General features: G+C 37.3%; 1 protein-coding gene across 1 annotated transcript; it reads left to right on the forward strand.

Annotated features, from left to right (window-relative positions):
- Positions 1-8,081: 8,081 nt before the first annotated feature.
- Positions 8,082-10,169, forward strand: LOC121236144 (squamosa promoter-binding-like protein 3). The gene is made up of 2 exons (XM_041132660.1): positions 8,082-8,572; positions 9,645-10,169. Exons 1-2 carry the CDS (start codon positions 8,202-8,204, stop codon positions 9,895-9,897), a joined length of 624 nt encoding a protein of 207 aa, XP_040988594.1. The 5' UTR covers positions 8,082-8,201; the 3' UTR covers positions 9,898-10,169.
- The last annotated feature ends 6,401 nt before the right edge of the window (positions 10,170-16,570 follow it).

Below are 16,570 nucleotides of genomic sequence, written 5' to 3' on the forward strand. Positions count from 1 at the left end.
TATTTCGGTTGATTGATTGTCTAAGTTATAGATTGTGATGCACCCAAAAGATGAAAATGATTTCTTTTTCTTTTTGGTCTTAGCATCTCAAGTGATTCATTTCATTGGCCTTATACCTCCAATTTAATTTCTAAAAAACGGAATCACCAGGACTTGGAATTTATGCTCTTAGATGTCTGCAAATAAGAAACTTGCTCGAAAACTTGGAATTCTCCTTGATTGTTCTTGTCTCAAGCCTTTGGTATTTACCCCCAAAGAATTAAGGATTGATAAGAAGTCCGAAACTAGCAGCTACCCTCTTGAAACATATATTTTCATGCTGCTATTTTAATACATATATACTTCGATTCATATGCAGCTTGATAACTCCACTTCTATTGATGCATTTTTTACTGGTGGCATTTTCCTATACCGGTATTTTTTTCTTTCATTTTTTTCTCCTTTTCGGTTTATTCTTAATAAATCATTTTAGTCGTGGGATAACATGACTGAAAGTCTGCATCTGGAATTTTTTTGAAAAATGCCTGCTTTTTCCACATAATACGTTTAGAAGTTAGGTATCTTTCTAGTAGTCGGATGACATTTCAAGCCTATTTTGAACAATTGAAAAAGCTGGTAAGAACTCATTAGTCATTATCCAGACTTGTGAGGCAGCATTATTAGTTGTCACCCTCCTCGTTCATTAGTCAAAACCTAAATTATCACTCTCCATTGTAAGCCGAACCCTACATTGAAAAGTTAGGAGAAAGACTTTTCAATGTTGAAATAAAACCAAAATGAGTCCCTACCCTATTAACATTAAAATATGAGAAATGGTACACTTCCTGTTGGGGCTATCGCTAGTAGCTCTCGTTGAAATCTTTTATATTTTATTTTTATTTTTTTATTTAATAATTAAGAATTTTTTTTAATAATATTGTGATCTTTTTATTTTTATAAAAAAAATAATTAAAAGTATTAAAAAAAATACATGTATGAAAAAGCTAAAAAAAAAAAAAAATCCTATAACTAACGGCAGCTCCTAGCGGGAGCTGGGAGCAGTGTCTGTAGATCCACCCTTAAAATATATAATGCTAGACTTTGTTTGGATAATAAAAGTGTTTCATTTCATCTATTCTCATCATTATAATTTTTCTAAATTTTCACATAAGATATATTAAACAATTCAAAATTTTTAAATAATAATAATATTAAAAAATAATATTCTAATAATATTTTATTCACTTTTAACTTTTATCTCAATTCATCTCATCTTAACTCACTATCCAAACAACAATTGAGAGGATAGACTTTTGGATAACACCCAAGATATCATCCTTCATTAGGTCAATATTTAAGTAATAAAATAGTATTGAATTTATACATTCAAAAACTTCTTCGAGTTTTCAATTTATGATGTTACTTTTAGGTTTAAATTTTTTTAATTAGATCTTTCCATCAATATTTATAAAATCAAGTAACAGAATATTTTAATATGGTGTTTCTAAATTTTGACATGTCAATCTTGAAATAAAAAAGAAAACACGTCAACTAAAATATTAAAATATTAAAGAAAAAAAAGAGAGACAAAAAACAAAATTGCCCTACTATATCCACCATTCCTCGGAAGAGAGTAGCCGGTGAAGATCTCATTCCTCTTTGCGAACTACTCCGCGAGGGTGGCTGGCGAGGAGGGAGGATGTCTCTTGATCTGTCACCTCTCTTGTCCATCCGTCCTATGTAGGGAGGGTGTGTGTTGTTTTTTTTTCTTTTTAAATATATATATATATATATATATATATAAATTTTTTTATGGTTTCTTTATTTCTATTATTTTATATAGTGACAAACTTTTTGTTCTAGGATTGATGCGTCAAATTCTACAGGTGCGGGGGAGGGGCGATATATGATGAATGTAGCTTGGTCACTAGAAAGCTATGAATTTCTCAACTAGTCTTTTAGACTTTGTTTGGTTGTTGACTTCAGCTGGGTTTAGTTTAATTTTAAATTGAATTTAACATCTAAACATTTAATTATCAAATTATTAAACTCATCTCAACTCAAAACCTCCTTACACTTGAAACCCACAACCTTCAACTTAACACATCTTTATACGTGAGACTCATAATTTTTTTCAAATTCTCATAAAAGGTATTAAATTTATCTTTAATATTCAAACACACTTTAAACTCAATTTAGATAGACCTCACATAACTCCCTCCACTACTCAACTCATTATTATTCATAAAGAACTGAACTCAGCTCAACATCCAAACGCAGCTTTAGACTTTTACTGTATTTTCCAAAAATGATAGTTATAGTCATAAGTATACAAGCGACACGTAATTATTTTAAAAAAAAAATAAATATGAGATCTACATAAAAAAGAAAAATTAATTTTTTAATAATAGACCCTACTATTTTTAAAAATAATTACATAACACTTACATACTCTACGATTGTATGTATCTTTACTTTTTTCTTACACGAGTATGGGCCTTGGCTTCGGATATGCATGGCCCCTTCGTTATGAATGGAACTCCAAATAAATACAAAGGCCCCAGGTCCACTGCCATGGAGTGTGAGATCGAGTACTGCGGCGACGCAAAACTTATTAAGCGTTTTAAGAAGGTGCAGTTTCATCCATGTCCAAAGCTATCTTAAGATCTCTGTGAGCTTGAGATCAGTGGCTGTCTTTGCGAACAGGCATGAAACCTCAGTTTTTGTCTGTCGTGGAGGCATTATGAGTGACTTTGTGGATAGCAAGGGGTGGCGCTAGCTGCACTACCGAGTGCTGTCCTGTCCTGTCGTGATACAAAATAAAGCCTTGTCCCTTGTCGCATTGGGTCGTCTCGAAAAATACAGGGGGGGTGGTTCCGGGAATCTGATACGCAGGTCTATTGTTGAGACCCAAGTGAGCTTTGACTGTCTTTTTTTAGGCATTTTTGAATGCCTTTGTGGATTGCAGCAGTGCACTGCACTATCGGGCGGGTGCTGTCAAGATGCAACAAATTAAATGCCTCGTCTGTTGTCCGCATTCGAACGTGTCGATAGGCCGGCGAGGGGGCGTGGGGGGTATCTGATGCGTTGTCTATTTTTTGCGCATAAATCGACAGATTAAAGTGTACGTAGCTAGGAGGAGTGATAAAAAAGAAAACGCGATAGACAGGAAAAAATAAAAAAAATAGTTTCTGAAAGACCCACCGACTTGATTTTGAAAGTGCAATGGACGTACGTACTTATCTTCCCAGTAGCAGTATCTCTGGACCTATAATTTGACAGTAAAATGAGATGAATTAAAATTAAAATTAAATAAAATATTATTTTTTAATATTATTATTATTTTAAAATTTTAAAAAATTAAATTATTTATTATATTTTATATAAAAATCTGTAAAAATTATAATAATATTATAAAATAAAATCATAATTAAATGAGATGGATTGATCCAAACTAAACTTATTTAAGTCTAGTATCATGCATCAACTCTGATCGTAGAGTGATATATTTAAGTCTTATTTGATCGTCATGAGTTTGAGTTTGAGTACTTAATCACTTAACTATATATTTTATATTGACAAATGACATATTTATTTCTCAAACGAATTATTTGAGTATGTTCATGAGTTTTTTTTATTTTATTTTTATTTTTATTTTTTTTTATGGAAATAGTCTCATTTCATTAATGAACTGAAGTTACAACTGTGACTTATCAATACATGAAAAAATTCAGACTATAAGCCAACTACGTATAAGCTCTGGGGTTTCTCCACACACAAATTTCTTTGTAGTGGACATTGTCTTAACTTCTTAATAAATTTTCTCCTAACAGAGAAAGCGTTTTGTAGACAGAACTTGAAGGCCCCTCTATCCTCCTAGGGAGGAAGAGTACGGGACACTGCTATGGATACTAAATCCAATAGCCTATTTTGATTTAATTAAAAACTAAAATAACAATCACTACCTAACAACTACTAACTAACAACTAAACTACAAAACCACAAGCATCGGTGTGACCCGGACGTCACGCCCACCGCAAGCATCGGCATCTCAAACCCTGACGGCACGAGCACCCAGCTCATGTACGGACACAACAACCTCCACTACGCAGGTAGCACCTACGCGCGAGCACTGGTCGTATGATATCACCAGCCATAACATCACCCCCCACTCTCGAATAACTCTTGCCCCAGATTGCGTACAATCCAAAGACACAACACCTCACTTGGGTCAACAAAATAACAGAAGAACACAAAAATAAACGCAAACAAATACTGAAAGAGAACAACAAAGAAACAGAAAATCAAAGCGAATGAACACTGCACGACGCGACGGCAGTGGCGCGTGTAGGGTCCTAGTCACTCGGGGAGGAAAAATCGACAGTCGATCTTGGAAGCCCTGGAGTTAAGGAGTCCAGAGAAACCGAGCATGGCATCGGTAGAGGGCTCTGCAATGGCGCGTGATGAGCACGCGTCGATGAGATTCGGAGCTTCGTCCCGCGCGTGCAGGCTACGCTCCACTCCGATGAACGCCATATTTGGTAGTCCTGAAGATCGACGGCTGGGCTTCATCCCGGTGGGGCGCGTGTAGGATAGCGACAGCTACAAAGACCTGAACGGCGATCCTCCCTTCTTCGGCCTGAAAAACAAAAAAATAAAATAAAAAAAAATACTATACAGAAAATACCAAAGACAGACAGACGAAAAGGGGAGAGGGGAAGGAGAAAGAGGGGGGAGGAGCCGAAGCTCCCACCCGTTTCGTTCAATTTGAAGGTTTTCGTTCATGAGTTTCTTAGTTTTGACAAAATACATTATTTATATTATATGTTATAATTTTATGTACAATATTATATCATACGAGTTGTATAAGTTAATAATCAATTATTGTTGTATCTGTTTATTTTATACTCTTAGTCGTCTATATGCTTTCTGTTCGAATCGTAGCTGTTGGGACCGATCAATTTAAAATTGAAAAGAAAAATTATATTCTCAAGTCAGTATATAAAGTATACTTAATAAAATATTCATATGGTATAATTTGATTTAAAAAATAAAATTTAAAATTTAAATCTTATAAATCAAAATTTGTCATTTAAATAATGTGAAAAGTATGCTCTATACTCTGATTTGATAATATAACAAGTAATGTTAGATACAATCCTAGATTGAGTAAGTGCCGCACATTCCTTTAGAAAAAGAATGAGGTCTACTTTTAAAAAATTAATTATTTCATGTGGATTCTATCTTTACTCACTTTTTTTCAAAAAAAAAAAAGAATACGCGATATTTGCACACTCTATGACTGCAAATATAACTTATCTATAATAACTCAATAAATTAACATGCCTTGACACCACTGTAGTGCTTTGCCCACCATGACATGCCTCAACAGCCCGTGGTGCTTTGCCTGAGATTCATCGTTTGATTGGAAAGGGAACAAGAAGATTGACTAACCACACACGAGAAGCAATGGGCAAATTTCAACATGTCCTCCCAACCGTTTTTGAGAGGGGGCATTACACCCTCACCCCCAGAAGGTTATTATATGTCTTTTAACACAGCGGCCTCAACCTTTCTGATTTCAGGAGTTTGAATGTTATGCTATTGCTCCAACAATTATAATGAACATGATGTACGCACAGAAAACAATATTGAGTTAAATTAATGATACATGTTTGTATCTTAATGGAAAGTGAAGAAGCTTTATGATATGGATAAAAGATTGTAACAAAGGGAAGAATCCGGGAATGACATGAGCTAGGGGACCAAAATTCAACTAAATAATCATGAGGATCATGGCCATGCACGTTATTGTGATGAAAATGAAGTGATATGACATGTTGATTCTCACGTGAAAAAAGATGGGCGACGCGGAAGCCGGTTAATTCGCACCGTGGTCCTATCTAATGCCCGGTCGAATAATCATGATATTTCCGGTCTTAATATGCATAAGTTTTGTACACTCATTTACAAAAAAAAAAAAATTTATAATTTACATAAAAAAAATTATTTTTTAATAATAAATCTCACTTTTCTTTAAAAAAAATATACAAAATTTACATATTTTAAAACTGTATTTACCGTTACCCTATCTATGAAACCGGTTGTCAAAAGGGTTGTGTGATATATATCATGCCAAGCTATATATACATAGATGTATGTGTATGTACCCTAGCCTGCAAGTTTTACATTTTACTATTGTCGTCCCTCTAAGTATTATCACCTTCGAAAAAAAATTAACATCATTATTTTACAATAGGCTAGTTTTGTAAATAGAAATATATTTTTAATAAAATAACATAATTATATTAGTCGATTGTAACATAAATTATAAAATAATTATAAGAGAGTTGTATGTATATATATATATATATATCATTATTGATTTCCCTAAATATAACTTGGATTACAGATGAAATTTTAATACTGGATGTTAAAGTAGAATATCATTCTATAAAATTTGATAATCATTTATATTTGTCTTAAAATGAAAGAAAGATAAACGAAGTAAATCCTATACACATGCATGACTGTTTGAGTGAGTTTTTTTTGACACAATTATAAAATTAAATTTTTTTTAATATAAATCTCATATTTATTTATTTTTTAAATTAATTGCGTAACGTTTAGGAATCCAAGTCCATCAAAGTAAACATGATATGAGCTTAATTCCCCCCATGGCTAACTTACATATTCTTGGAAGAAGAATGAGATATGGTACAAGAGTAATTAATGATGAGTTGTCTTTAATGCATTCGTCGACAGCATGGTACCATGCCCATGTGAACTCATATGTTGAAAGGTCATGTCACTGAATTCATCTTGAATGCTAATGTGTAGCTACGTAGTACTGTGGTCATGACGTTCATTTTATTGGCAAGGCAGGCTTATAAGCTAGCTAGCTGTTTATACTCTTCTGTCTTTGCCCTTATATTTACATAATATATCTAATAACATATTTCACAATATATATTATCATTAAAAATAATTTAATAAATTAATATTACTTGTATAAATTAATTTACAAAAATAACTTTTTTTTAAATATTATTGTGTAAAATATTATAAAAAGTTATGTATATTTATCATTTATCATACCAAAATATACAGTCCCAGCACTATATATATATATATATATATACAACGTTCCAAGGAGAAATTGAAATATATATTCTCTATTTATGAAGAAGTTGAAAGCAAAGCATGAGAAGACACAGATAAAGCTGAGATTCAAAGCATAAAGATACATATAGGCCTTCTAAACGACAAGCGTAGAAGGTACTGTGTTGCACAATTTTACTTGTATTTAAAACTGAAACGAAGTGATCAATTGGCGAGGCTGAGGCAGTGGTGTAGGATATTTAAAAATGATGGGTCCCTCTTCTTTCGTTCCTTGTGACAACTTTACAGGCAGCTTTAAATATGAAAAATACTCCTCATTTTCAAGCATTACAATTTATTTTTTTTTTATTAAATGTGTAATGTATAGATGTCAAGTAGAAAATTTTAATTAAATTAAAAATAATAAAACAAATAAAAATTAAAAATAAATAAATAAAAATAAAAAATAAGTATAATATATAGTATGTAGAGATAATAGGAGCAAAGCTCTTTAAATATAAGCTGCAATACTGGAGATATATGTATGTTCATGTAATGTCGGTTCATCTATTAATTTTAATTTTTGTAATTAATTATTTTTTGACTTATTCAATTCTGAAATTAATATGTAGAGTATAACATATACGTTACTTAAATAGTAAAATTTAATTTATAAAATTTAAAATTTAAAATTTATTTTACAAATAAGATTATATCATATAAATATTTTATCATTCGGCGAGTCCTGCACATTAGCTTGAAAATAAAATTTTTCTTATATTTAAGTGGCCATAATTTATATACTACCCCTTATCTATATGCACTCTAAAAGGTCAAGCATGGTTGCAACCATAACCCCCAACCACTCCAATATGTGAATGGATTAGACTCAAATCTTTCCATCACGAGCAAATCCTTCTCCAAACTTGTTTAACATCAACATGTTGTTATTCACTAATATTGATGCAAAATCATATATACTGACACACTCAAGAAAATGGAGTTTGTGGTCCAGGCCTCCACCTTTTCCAACTTTCCCTTACACTTTCGTCCCCTACATTACCCCCAAGTTCCACCCCTTTGCTCCAACCACCACCTCCTTGACAGCATTCGGCTCATCAATGGAGGCTAAGAGCTTTGAAGGCAAGCGAACTTTCAAAGAGAAGGTGAACAGGCCGGATGCCATAGTCGAGGATCAAGATGTGGATGATGACTTGGATGAAGAAGAGGGCGGTGTTGAAATGATAAGCTTTGCGGATAATGATCAGATCAGAAAGAAAGCAGGCGTTAATGTTGCTGTCTCTGCAGGGAAAAGAACAGGATCTGGTGCTGGTGGGGTGTCACCGCCATGTTGCCAGGCAGAGAAGTGTGGTGTTGATTTGACTGAAGCAAAGCGGTATCATCGCCGTCATAGGGTCTGTGAGTTTCATTCAAAGGCGCCCACTGTGCTTGTCTCCGGACAGCGGCAACGGTTTTGTCAGCAATGCAGCAGGTCAAGGATCGATCCCCACCCAATTTTCTTTAGCATTCTTGTTTTAGCATTCTTGTTTCTTCCATCTATATATGCATGGTTTAATTGGTATATTTCATACTAGCTACTAGAACAATCATCTATATGCACTCTTCTTTCTTTTAACGAGAAAATATTCATCTATATATATGCATTAAAAACCTTATTGTTGTTGTTAAAGATAATCTTTTGCAAGCTACTAAAATATATCTTTAGGAAGTTTTCTTCTCACAATTATTTGCGTACAACACAAATGTAACTTCAATACCTTTTGGTCCTTTTCCATTCCTTTGGAAAATGTCCATAAAAGGATTGATTTCTGGAGAATGTTTCGCCAACACAAAGGACAAGCCATTATATATATATATATATATATACGAGGAATACTATACACTATACTCATTCTATTTTTATCCTACAATATAAGATTTGACATATTTATTATCATTGAATGATAAAGAATCATCTAATAGAAATAAATGTGTCACATCTTACATAGTGAGATAAAAGTAAGATGGTAGTGTGGTGTATAGAATTTTCTTATATGTATATATATGGATATGGTTCTGAAGCTAATTTTTAGTTGCAGCCATAATGAGCTACAGATAGCTAACCTTGAGAGTAAAACCTTAATTTCTGTGTATGCAGCCTTGAATGTGATTACTTTGATCATCACTTCCAGCACCCACTTGGCTAATTTCTGAGACCGAATTAACGAATTGTTTGCTCCATCTTGCACTAGCTACTTAATTAAAACGAGCGAAGATCAGCTTACGATCTCGAATAATACCCAAAAATGATAGATACGTTCTAATTCTAGCTATACAGAATAAATCAAGCGCTAGCATGTTGCATGCTAGACAAATGTATTAAATATAGTTGACTATTTAATGCATTAATGAAAGAGGTAATTAATCCCTGCTTAATTAGCTTTGACAGCTAGAGCTGGGGATCGGGCAATTAATTTAATGAAGGAATATCATGTACAGGAATGCAATTAATGCGCGTAATTATAAGATCGAACTCCACATGATATATAATTGGAAATGTGCAGGTTCCATGAGGTATCGGAGTTTGACGAGGCAAAAAGAAGTTGCCGCAGACGCTTGGCCGGACATAATGAGCGGCGCCGGAAGGGCTCAGCAGATCAGTCTGGTGGAGAAGCTGGCTCGAGCCGCAAAGGGGTTGGTCAACAGTCTAAGGAGATCAGTCAGATTATTAGGCAAACTGATGATCATCAAAGAGGAAGGATTCAGGTCGCAGTTCCAGCAGGGAATTCCAGCTACAAGCATCTCCAGATTAGATAAAAGATTAATTAATGCTTAATTTCTTCTCTCTGGCATGCTCTCTCTCTTCTGTCAGCCTGATGATCATATATATATATATATATAGTTTTCTATGCCTTGTATTGAGAAATAGTGTCTGTGAGACTGTGTCGTGTTGAGATAGACCATTATCTTTGTAACCACAAACGTCCTTGGGTACGTAGTTGCCTTATGTTCTACTTTATGAGCTTGTATTCGATCTGCAAACTAATTGATGCCATATATATGAGTACTACTGGTATGTTCTATGGAAACCATGCTTCCATCTTTTTATATATATTAATATACGTCACTTCAGCTAGGCTTGATCTGTTTGTTTTTGACGGACATGGTCTCTCTACGGACCAACTTTAAGTAACTTTAGTCGGAACCCGATCTCTATTGCAAATTTGACATTTAGGTGTGGTTTGGTTTCATAATCCTTTGAAATCATTTCATCTCATCTCAACATCTAAATATTATTTAAACATAAATATTTTTTAATTTTAAAATTTTAACTTTTTAACTTTTTCATCTAATCATACCTAATCATTATAACTTTATCAAACTTCTAATAAAAAAAATATAAAAAAATAATTCAAAATCTTCAAATCTCATAACAAAAATAATATTAAAAATTTATTTATATTCTAACCCTCTTTAACTTTATAATTTTTTTATTCAACTTTTTCTCTCTTTTTTTCCAAAATTTCATAAAAATCTTAGGTCAAAACATTTAATTATTATTCACAATTTTTTCATTCATCTCATCTCATCTATGTAACCAAACGAGGCATTATTTTATGGGCACGTATATTAGGCATTTCAATTCAGTAATATAACTGCTTGATGCTTCTAGACACTAACGTTTTTAAGAAACCTGCTTGAGTATAGAGTGCTAATTTGAAGTCAAAAGGTCCAAGATCTTAGAGCGCTGGCATTGACTTAGTCAAATGCTAGTGCAAAACCAAATTTTGCCTAAATATCGTTGAAAGCATCTGCATTGGACTAGGCAAAACTCCTCAGCTCTACTTTTGAGTTACAGTAAATCCGATTCCTTCTCCAAGTTTGGCGTGATATTGCTCATAGGCCAAATGAATTTCTTATACCAAAATGTGGAAGAACAACTGAATCTGTGTTTCCCTAGTTTTTCAATTCCCAACACCCCCCTTTCATTTTCTCTTCCTTTCTCCCTTGCCAAACCCCCTTTCCGATTTGCATAAACCTGTTTTATCCCTTCCCTTCTTTTCTCTCCCTTTCTCTCTTCCTTCACCAAGCACTCCCTCCCTCCCCTTCTCTTTGTTTTTTCTTTTTCTTTTAGTTTCGTTTCTTTTTCTTCAATTTTCTTTCTCTCACGGCTTTCTATACACTCGGCAGGGACAATATACAAGGATATCTAAGGAGATATCAAGGGAACTAGAAGTTGGTGGTTTTTTTCTTTTTCCTCTTCACTGGAGTTTTTGAGCAGTTAAGAACTTAAGAGAGAGCGAAAGAAAGTTGCAATTCAAGGGTATTTAATTCGTGGGAGAACTTTGTTTGAATTTTGGGATGGGTTTCTTCAGTACCATATTGGGTTTCTGCAGTTTTGGAGTTGGGGTTTCTCTTGATCTTGTTGCTGGATATTTCTTCTTCATCTATTTCCAACACACCGATGTTCAGGTACCTCAATCTCTCAATCTCTCTCTCTCTCTCTCTCTCTCTCTCTCTCTCTCTCTCTATATATATATATATATATATAAACACGCATTATGTATATATATTTCTTTGTATATTCTCATCTGTGTGTTCCGTACGCCTTTGGGCTGGGTTCCAGCAACTCGAGCTTAAACCATAATACCTGCACATTTCAAGAAAACAAAGAAAAGAGGAGTTGGGGGGAGGCCGAGGAGTCTCCGTTGCTTAAGTTAGTATATCTCCTTCGTAGTTTGTGCGACAGCTTAAAAAGAGTTCTTCGTCCTTGGGAGTCGGCTTTTATACGAGATTTTTGGGTGGGGACATCTTATATCTTGCCTTAGGGGGCTCATGTCACTACGACTGTTGTTTGGTCAGAATATTTTAATGCGGCGTGGCTCTTAGGGTGGCGCTATTAATGCAGCGTGGCTCCCTGACTAGACTTTAGCCTGCGAGTGATCATTGATGAGTCTCTCCATACCTTCTGATAGGATATCGAGGGTCCTCCGCATCTCTCGCCCACCTACCTGTACAGGTTCTCAATGACTAGGCATTACTGGGGTGTGTCAGTGTGGCGCCCCCAATCCCTCTTATATAAATACACAGGGATTGAGACACCAGGATGGTGACAACACGGTCACACATCCCAACGAAGTGCCAGTGTGTGTGTACATGCAACAATGTACAAATAAAATAACGCAACGGATAGTCAACTAAGTACCAAAATTTATTTACAATCAAACATCAGTAAAGATTTAAATAGCAGTTATACAGTCATCTATAAAATAATTTACAATAGTTCCAGATAAACAAACGAGTGATCCCAGATCACTCCTCAGGCGGAGCCGTCTCTTCAGGCTCTCCCTCCTCCTCCTCATCTGCATCAAAATCTGCGTTACCACAAAATGGTATCGCAGGTAAGTATGACCCAAAATAACAACGTAATATAAAATACATTAAATGCAACTAACATGCATACACATGAAAAATATGTATTTTTCCACAAGACATCATTTTTTCCGAAAATGATAATTTTCCAACACACCCCAAAATCCCATTTTGGCCCAAAATATCCGTAAAACATTTTTCCAGAAAATGATTTACCCAAAATCCAACTCGCACTATTTTCCCAGAAAATAGTGCAATAATTCCAAATGCACCATGCATTAATTCCATATGCACCATGGCCTCCCCTATGGACCATCCGCACGTCTTGGCTTCGTAGCGGTGCTCCGTTACGCGCCCAGCGCGTACATGGCCAAGCACCCACACTACGCAACGAGCGATGCCCAGTTCCGCGCCCAGCGCGTACGTGGCCAGACATCCTCTAGTCCCCGCCAGCAGAAGGACCACGGAGTCGGCACGAGACCATCTCGTCCGATCCCATTGTTGCCCGGCGACAATCCAGGGGACGTTACTCAGTATATTCCGCTCCCGAGTAACCAGAGGAGCTCCACCGAGTTAATACCCCATCTCAGCTTGGAGTCGTGATACACACACACCCAAAATCCATTCTCACATGAAAACTCAGTTTTCATAAACACATGAACATGAATGCAATACACGAAAACCCAGTTTTCTTTTACAAACATGATCATGCATGAAATAATGAAATGCACATGAACCAACACAATATCCAAACCAACAATTACCAATCCAATCAAATCCAACCAAACAACTCCAATCACAAATCCATCCGACCCCCAAACTCCTCGGACTCAGTCCGGCATGCCAAAAAATACAGTGAATGAGTTAGTGCAAAAATATATTTAAATTACAAAAGTTCTTTGGAGAAATATTTACAGTGCAATATAACAATTTCCGAAGGATCACAAAGTTGAAAAAGACGACGTTTGAGCAACACCATAGTGTAAAATACACTGTGGCCGTGGGTCACAAATACCAACTTTCAAACGGAGGCAAACGAAGACCCAAGATTGATAAGGTAGGACCTAGGGAGGTCGGTGAAGCTAGTGGTGGTGGTGGTTTGCCGTGGGTGGCGGGGCAATGGGCGGTAGAAGACCAAAATGCCCAAATCGGAAATGTAGATGGTGGAGCTTCACCGGTGGCGGATCGGAGCTGGGGTTGGGTCCAATGGGTTGCTAAGAGGTCGAGGATGATGTGGTAGGAAGATGGTGGTCGGAGGTGGCGCGACGGCGGCGCTGGAACGAAAGTGACGCTGCGGCTTGAAGGGCTGGTGGTGGTTAACGGCGGTGCGAATGGAGGTGAGGTTGGTGGGGTGAGGTCGTCGGCGGCTGGGGAAGCTAGCGGGCTGGGCGGTGTCGACGCACGGCGGCGCTGGGTGGTGAAGAAGGAACGGACGCGGGGAGAAAGAGGGGGCTGGGTCGCGCGCACGGGGAGGGGAGAAATAAGGAAGAAAGAAAGAAAAAAAAAAGGAAGAAAAGAAAAGGAGAGGAAGAAAAATGGAGGGAAAAGAATTGAGATCCAATCCTCATAACTTGGATCACAAAAATGATCCAACGGAGATGATTTTAAAACCACAAGTTAAATAAAATAATTTAACGTAATGGTAAAGTCAAATTGAAATAATTAAATCCCACAGTAATTAATTAAATATGAAAAATAATTTAAATGTACAACAATAAATAAATATTAAGAAAGCACATAAAAATTAATTTTTACCAATTAAAAATCCTAAAAATAATCCAATTAAAATTCAATAATTTTAAAACAAGAGAATAACTTTTGAATAAAATAAAAATAATACTTCAATAAAAATACACTAAAATACGGAGTGTTACAGTCAGGGCGATGAGTCACATATGTCCCTATCGTTCGCCTTTCCCACATGAGGCTTGCTTCACGCCTCACGAGTTGGTTTTGCTTACGTGCCAAGTTCTCCACAGAGGCCCAGTGACTTCTCCCAAAGGATGGTCGTTGGGTTGGGTTGGGCACTTCCTCCCATTTTCCCAAGGTCCCTCATGGGCTTGTTACTCAGTCCTACAGGAGGGAAGACCGCCTTACAGTTACCTCGTCAATTCCTATTAGATTAGTCTGGTGAGAATTTATTCTTTCCTTTGTCTTCTTGTTCTTATTTTCGTGTAGTCGTGTCTATTGAACTTTCACGCCTTTGAGATGGGCAATTATTACTTTTCCCAACTCTATAGCACATCTTAGGCTCTTGGTACTTGATTGTACCTGTAGGGTTTTTTCGTCATTAATGGTGTCAGGTGACGGTTCCTCTCCCGATTTTAGTGGCACGCCCGTTGACAGTTAGATTTGGGACTTGATTTGTCCGTTCAGTTTTCCTAGCATTGATAGTGTCAGGCAACGATTCCTTGATTGTCCGTAGGGCTTTTTCGTTATTAATGGTGTCAGGTGATGGTTCCTCTTCCGACTCTAGTGGCACGTCCACTGACAGTTGGATTTGGCACTTAATTGTGTCCGTTCAGTTTTCCTAGCATTGATGGTGTCAGGCGACGGTTCCTCTCCCAACTTTAGCAGCATGTCTACTGACAGTTGGATTTGGTACTCGATTGTGTCTGTTCAGTTCTCCTAGCATTGATGGTGTCAGACGGCTCCTTCTCTTCACATCACACTGTACAGTATGTGTTGCGGGATTGGTGCTTGTTTCGCTGGCCTTTTGGGGTGCGTGTGCTCCCACGATTTGGGATCTCAACCGTTGCTAGGGCCTATTTAAATCTTAATAACTTCATCATTTGGCACCAACTTGCATTCCTTGCCATCGTTTTCCTATCTCGAATCCCTTGTGTTTCTGAGTTCAATTTTCTTCATTCCTTCCGCGTATTTATTGCTTCTTCGTACTCTGTTTTCCCATTCCCATGGCTCCCAAGAACCCTTCTCCTGCTGCCCCCGGGGTTCCAACTATGTCAATCTCTCTGATTCTTCACAGGCTCTCGGGGGTTTGGACCCTCTCAAGGCTTGTACTGAGTCTCAATGGTTTGATGGGTTTTCCTGACAGTTGGTGGTGACTCCAAGTGAGTTAGAGTCTCTGACGTCTGCTTTTAAGGTGCCCACCATCGTGGAAAGGTGCCAGAACCTTAAGAAAGAATGGTGGACTGTAGCCTTGTAGCCAAGCATGTTCTCTAGCGGCCTTCGGCTCCCTTTCTGCCGCCCAGTTCACGACTTGCTACACTTCCTACGCTTGGCACCATCATAACTCCATCCAAATACGTGGAAGATTTTGGTGTCTTGCTGCGTCATCTAGCGGTGGGCATTGGAGGAGGTGTGTTCAAAACATCCTGACCTGACTGCTTGCAAGTTCCTTCTCATCCAGAACCTCTTGAGAAAAAATGGCAACACATGCAGCTTCCGGTCCATCCATGCACTGGCTCGTCTAGAGTTGCAGTAAAATCAGGTGAAAGGGTGGACCCAACATTTCTTTTTCCTGTAAGAAAAAGATGGGAGTTCCTGGTTAGCTAATTCAGCCGAAGCGACTATCCCGTTCACGCCATCTGGGGAGTCATTGGCGAGGACAAAAGCTTTCGGCCATCAGCGACTCCTGACAAGGTGAGTCGGATCGAGATTGTCAGGGCCTGGGTGAAGGTGCACCCGGACGATGTTTTGTCCAAGGCCCTTTTGGATGAGAGTAGCCTCCGACGATACTTGGCACCCCCTGCCAATATGCGTTTTTCCAGTTGGACTATACCGATGCAATCAACCAATCCTCAAGTTCATAGGCGGTTCCCTAGCCCTTTGACGATAGGGAAATGGGAGAAGCCCCAGAAGGACGTTCCCGCTAAAAGCAGTTCTGACTCGGCTCCATTCCCCCCTCGCGTGGGGGCAGTCTCTGTTCTTGTGCTTGTTCAGTGGTGAAATCCATCCTCGGAAAGGGGAGGGAAGCCCTCCTCGTCTCCCAAAGCCACGTCTTCTTCTTCTTCTCCATGCGAGGCAAGTAGCTGAGGTCCTTCAGCAAGTTCGGTCAACCCCTCGATGGCTGACGTTACTTAACCCGAAGGGGTCCTCCTAATCCCTTCAGAGGTTCCTTTTACGACCCAGTCGGGCAATGTGCTGGGAATTGTGA

Source organism: Juglans microcarpa x Juglans regia, chromosome 6D (assembly GCF_004785595.1).
Source record: "Juglans microcarpa x Juglans regia isolate MS1-56 chromosome 6D, Jm3101_v1.0, whole genome shotgun sequence".
Classification (NCBI taxonomy): Eukaryota; Viridiplantae; Streptophyta; class Magnoliopsida; order Fagales; family Juglandaceae; genus Juglans; species Juglans microcarpa x Juglans regia.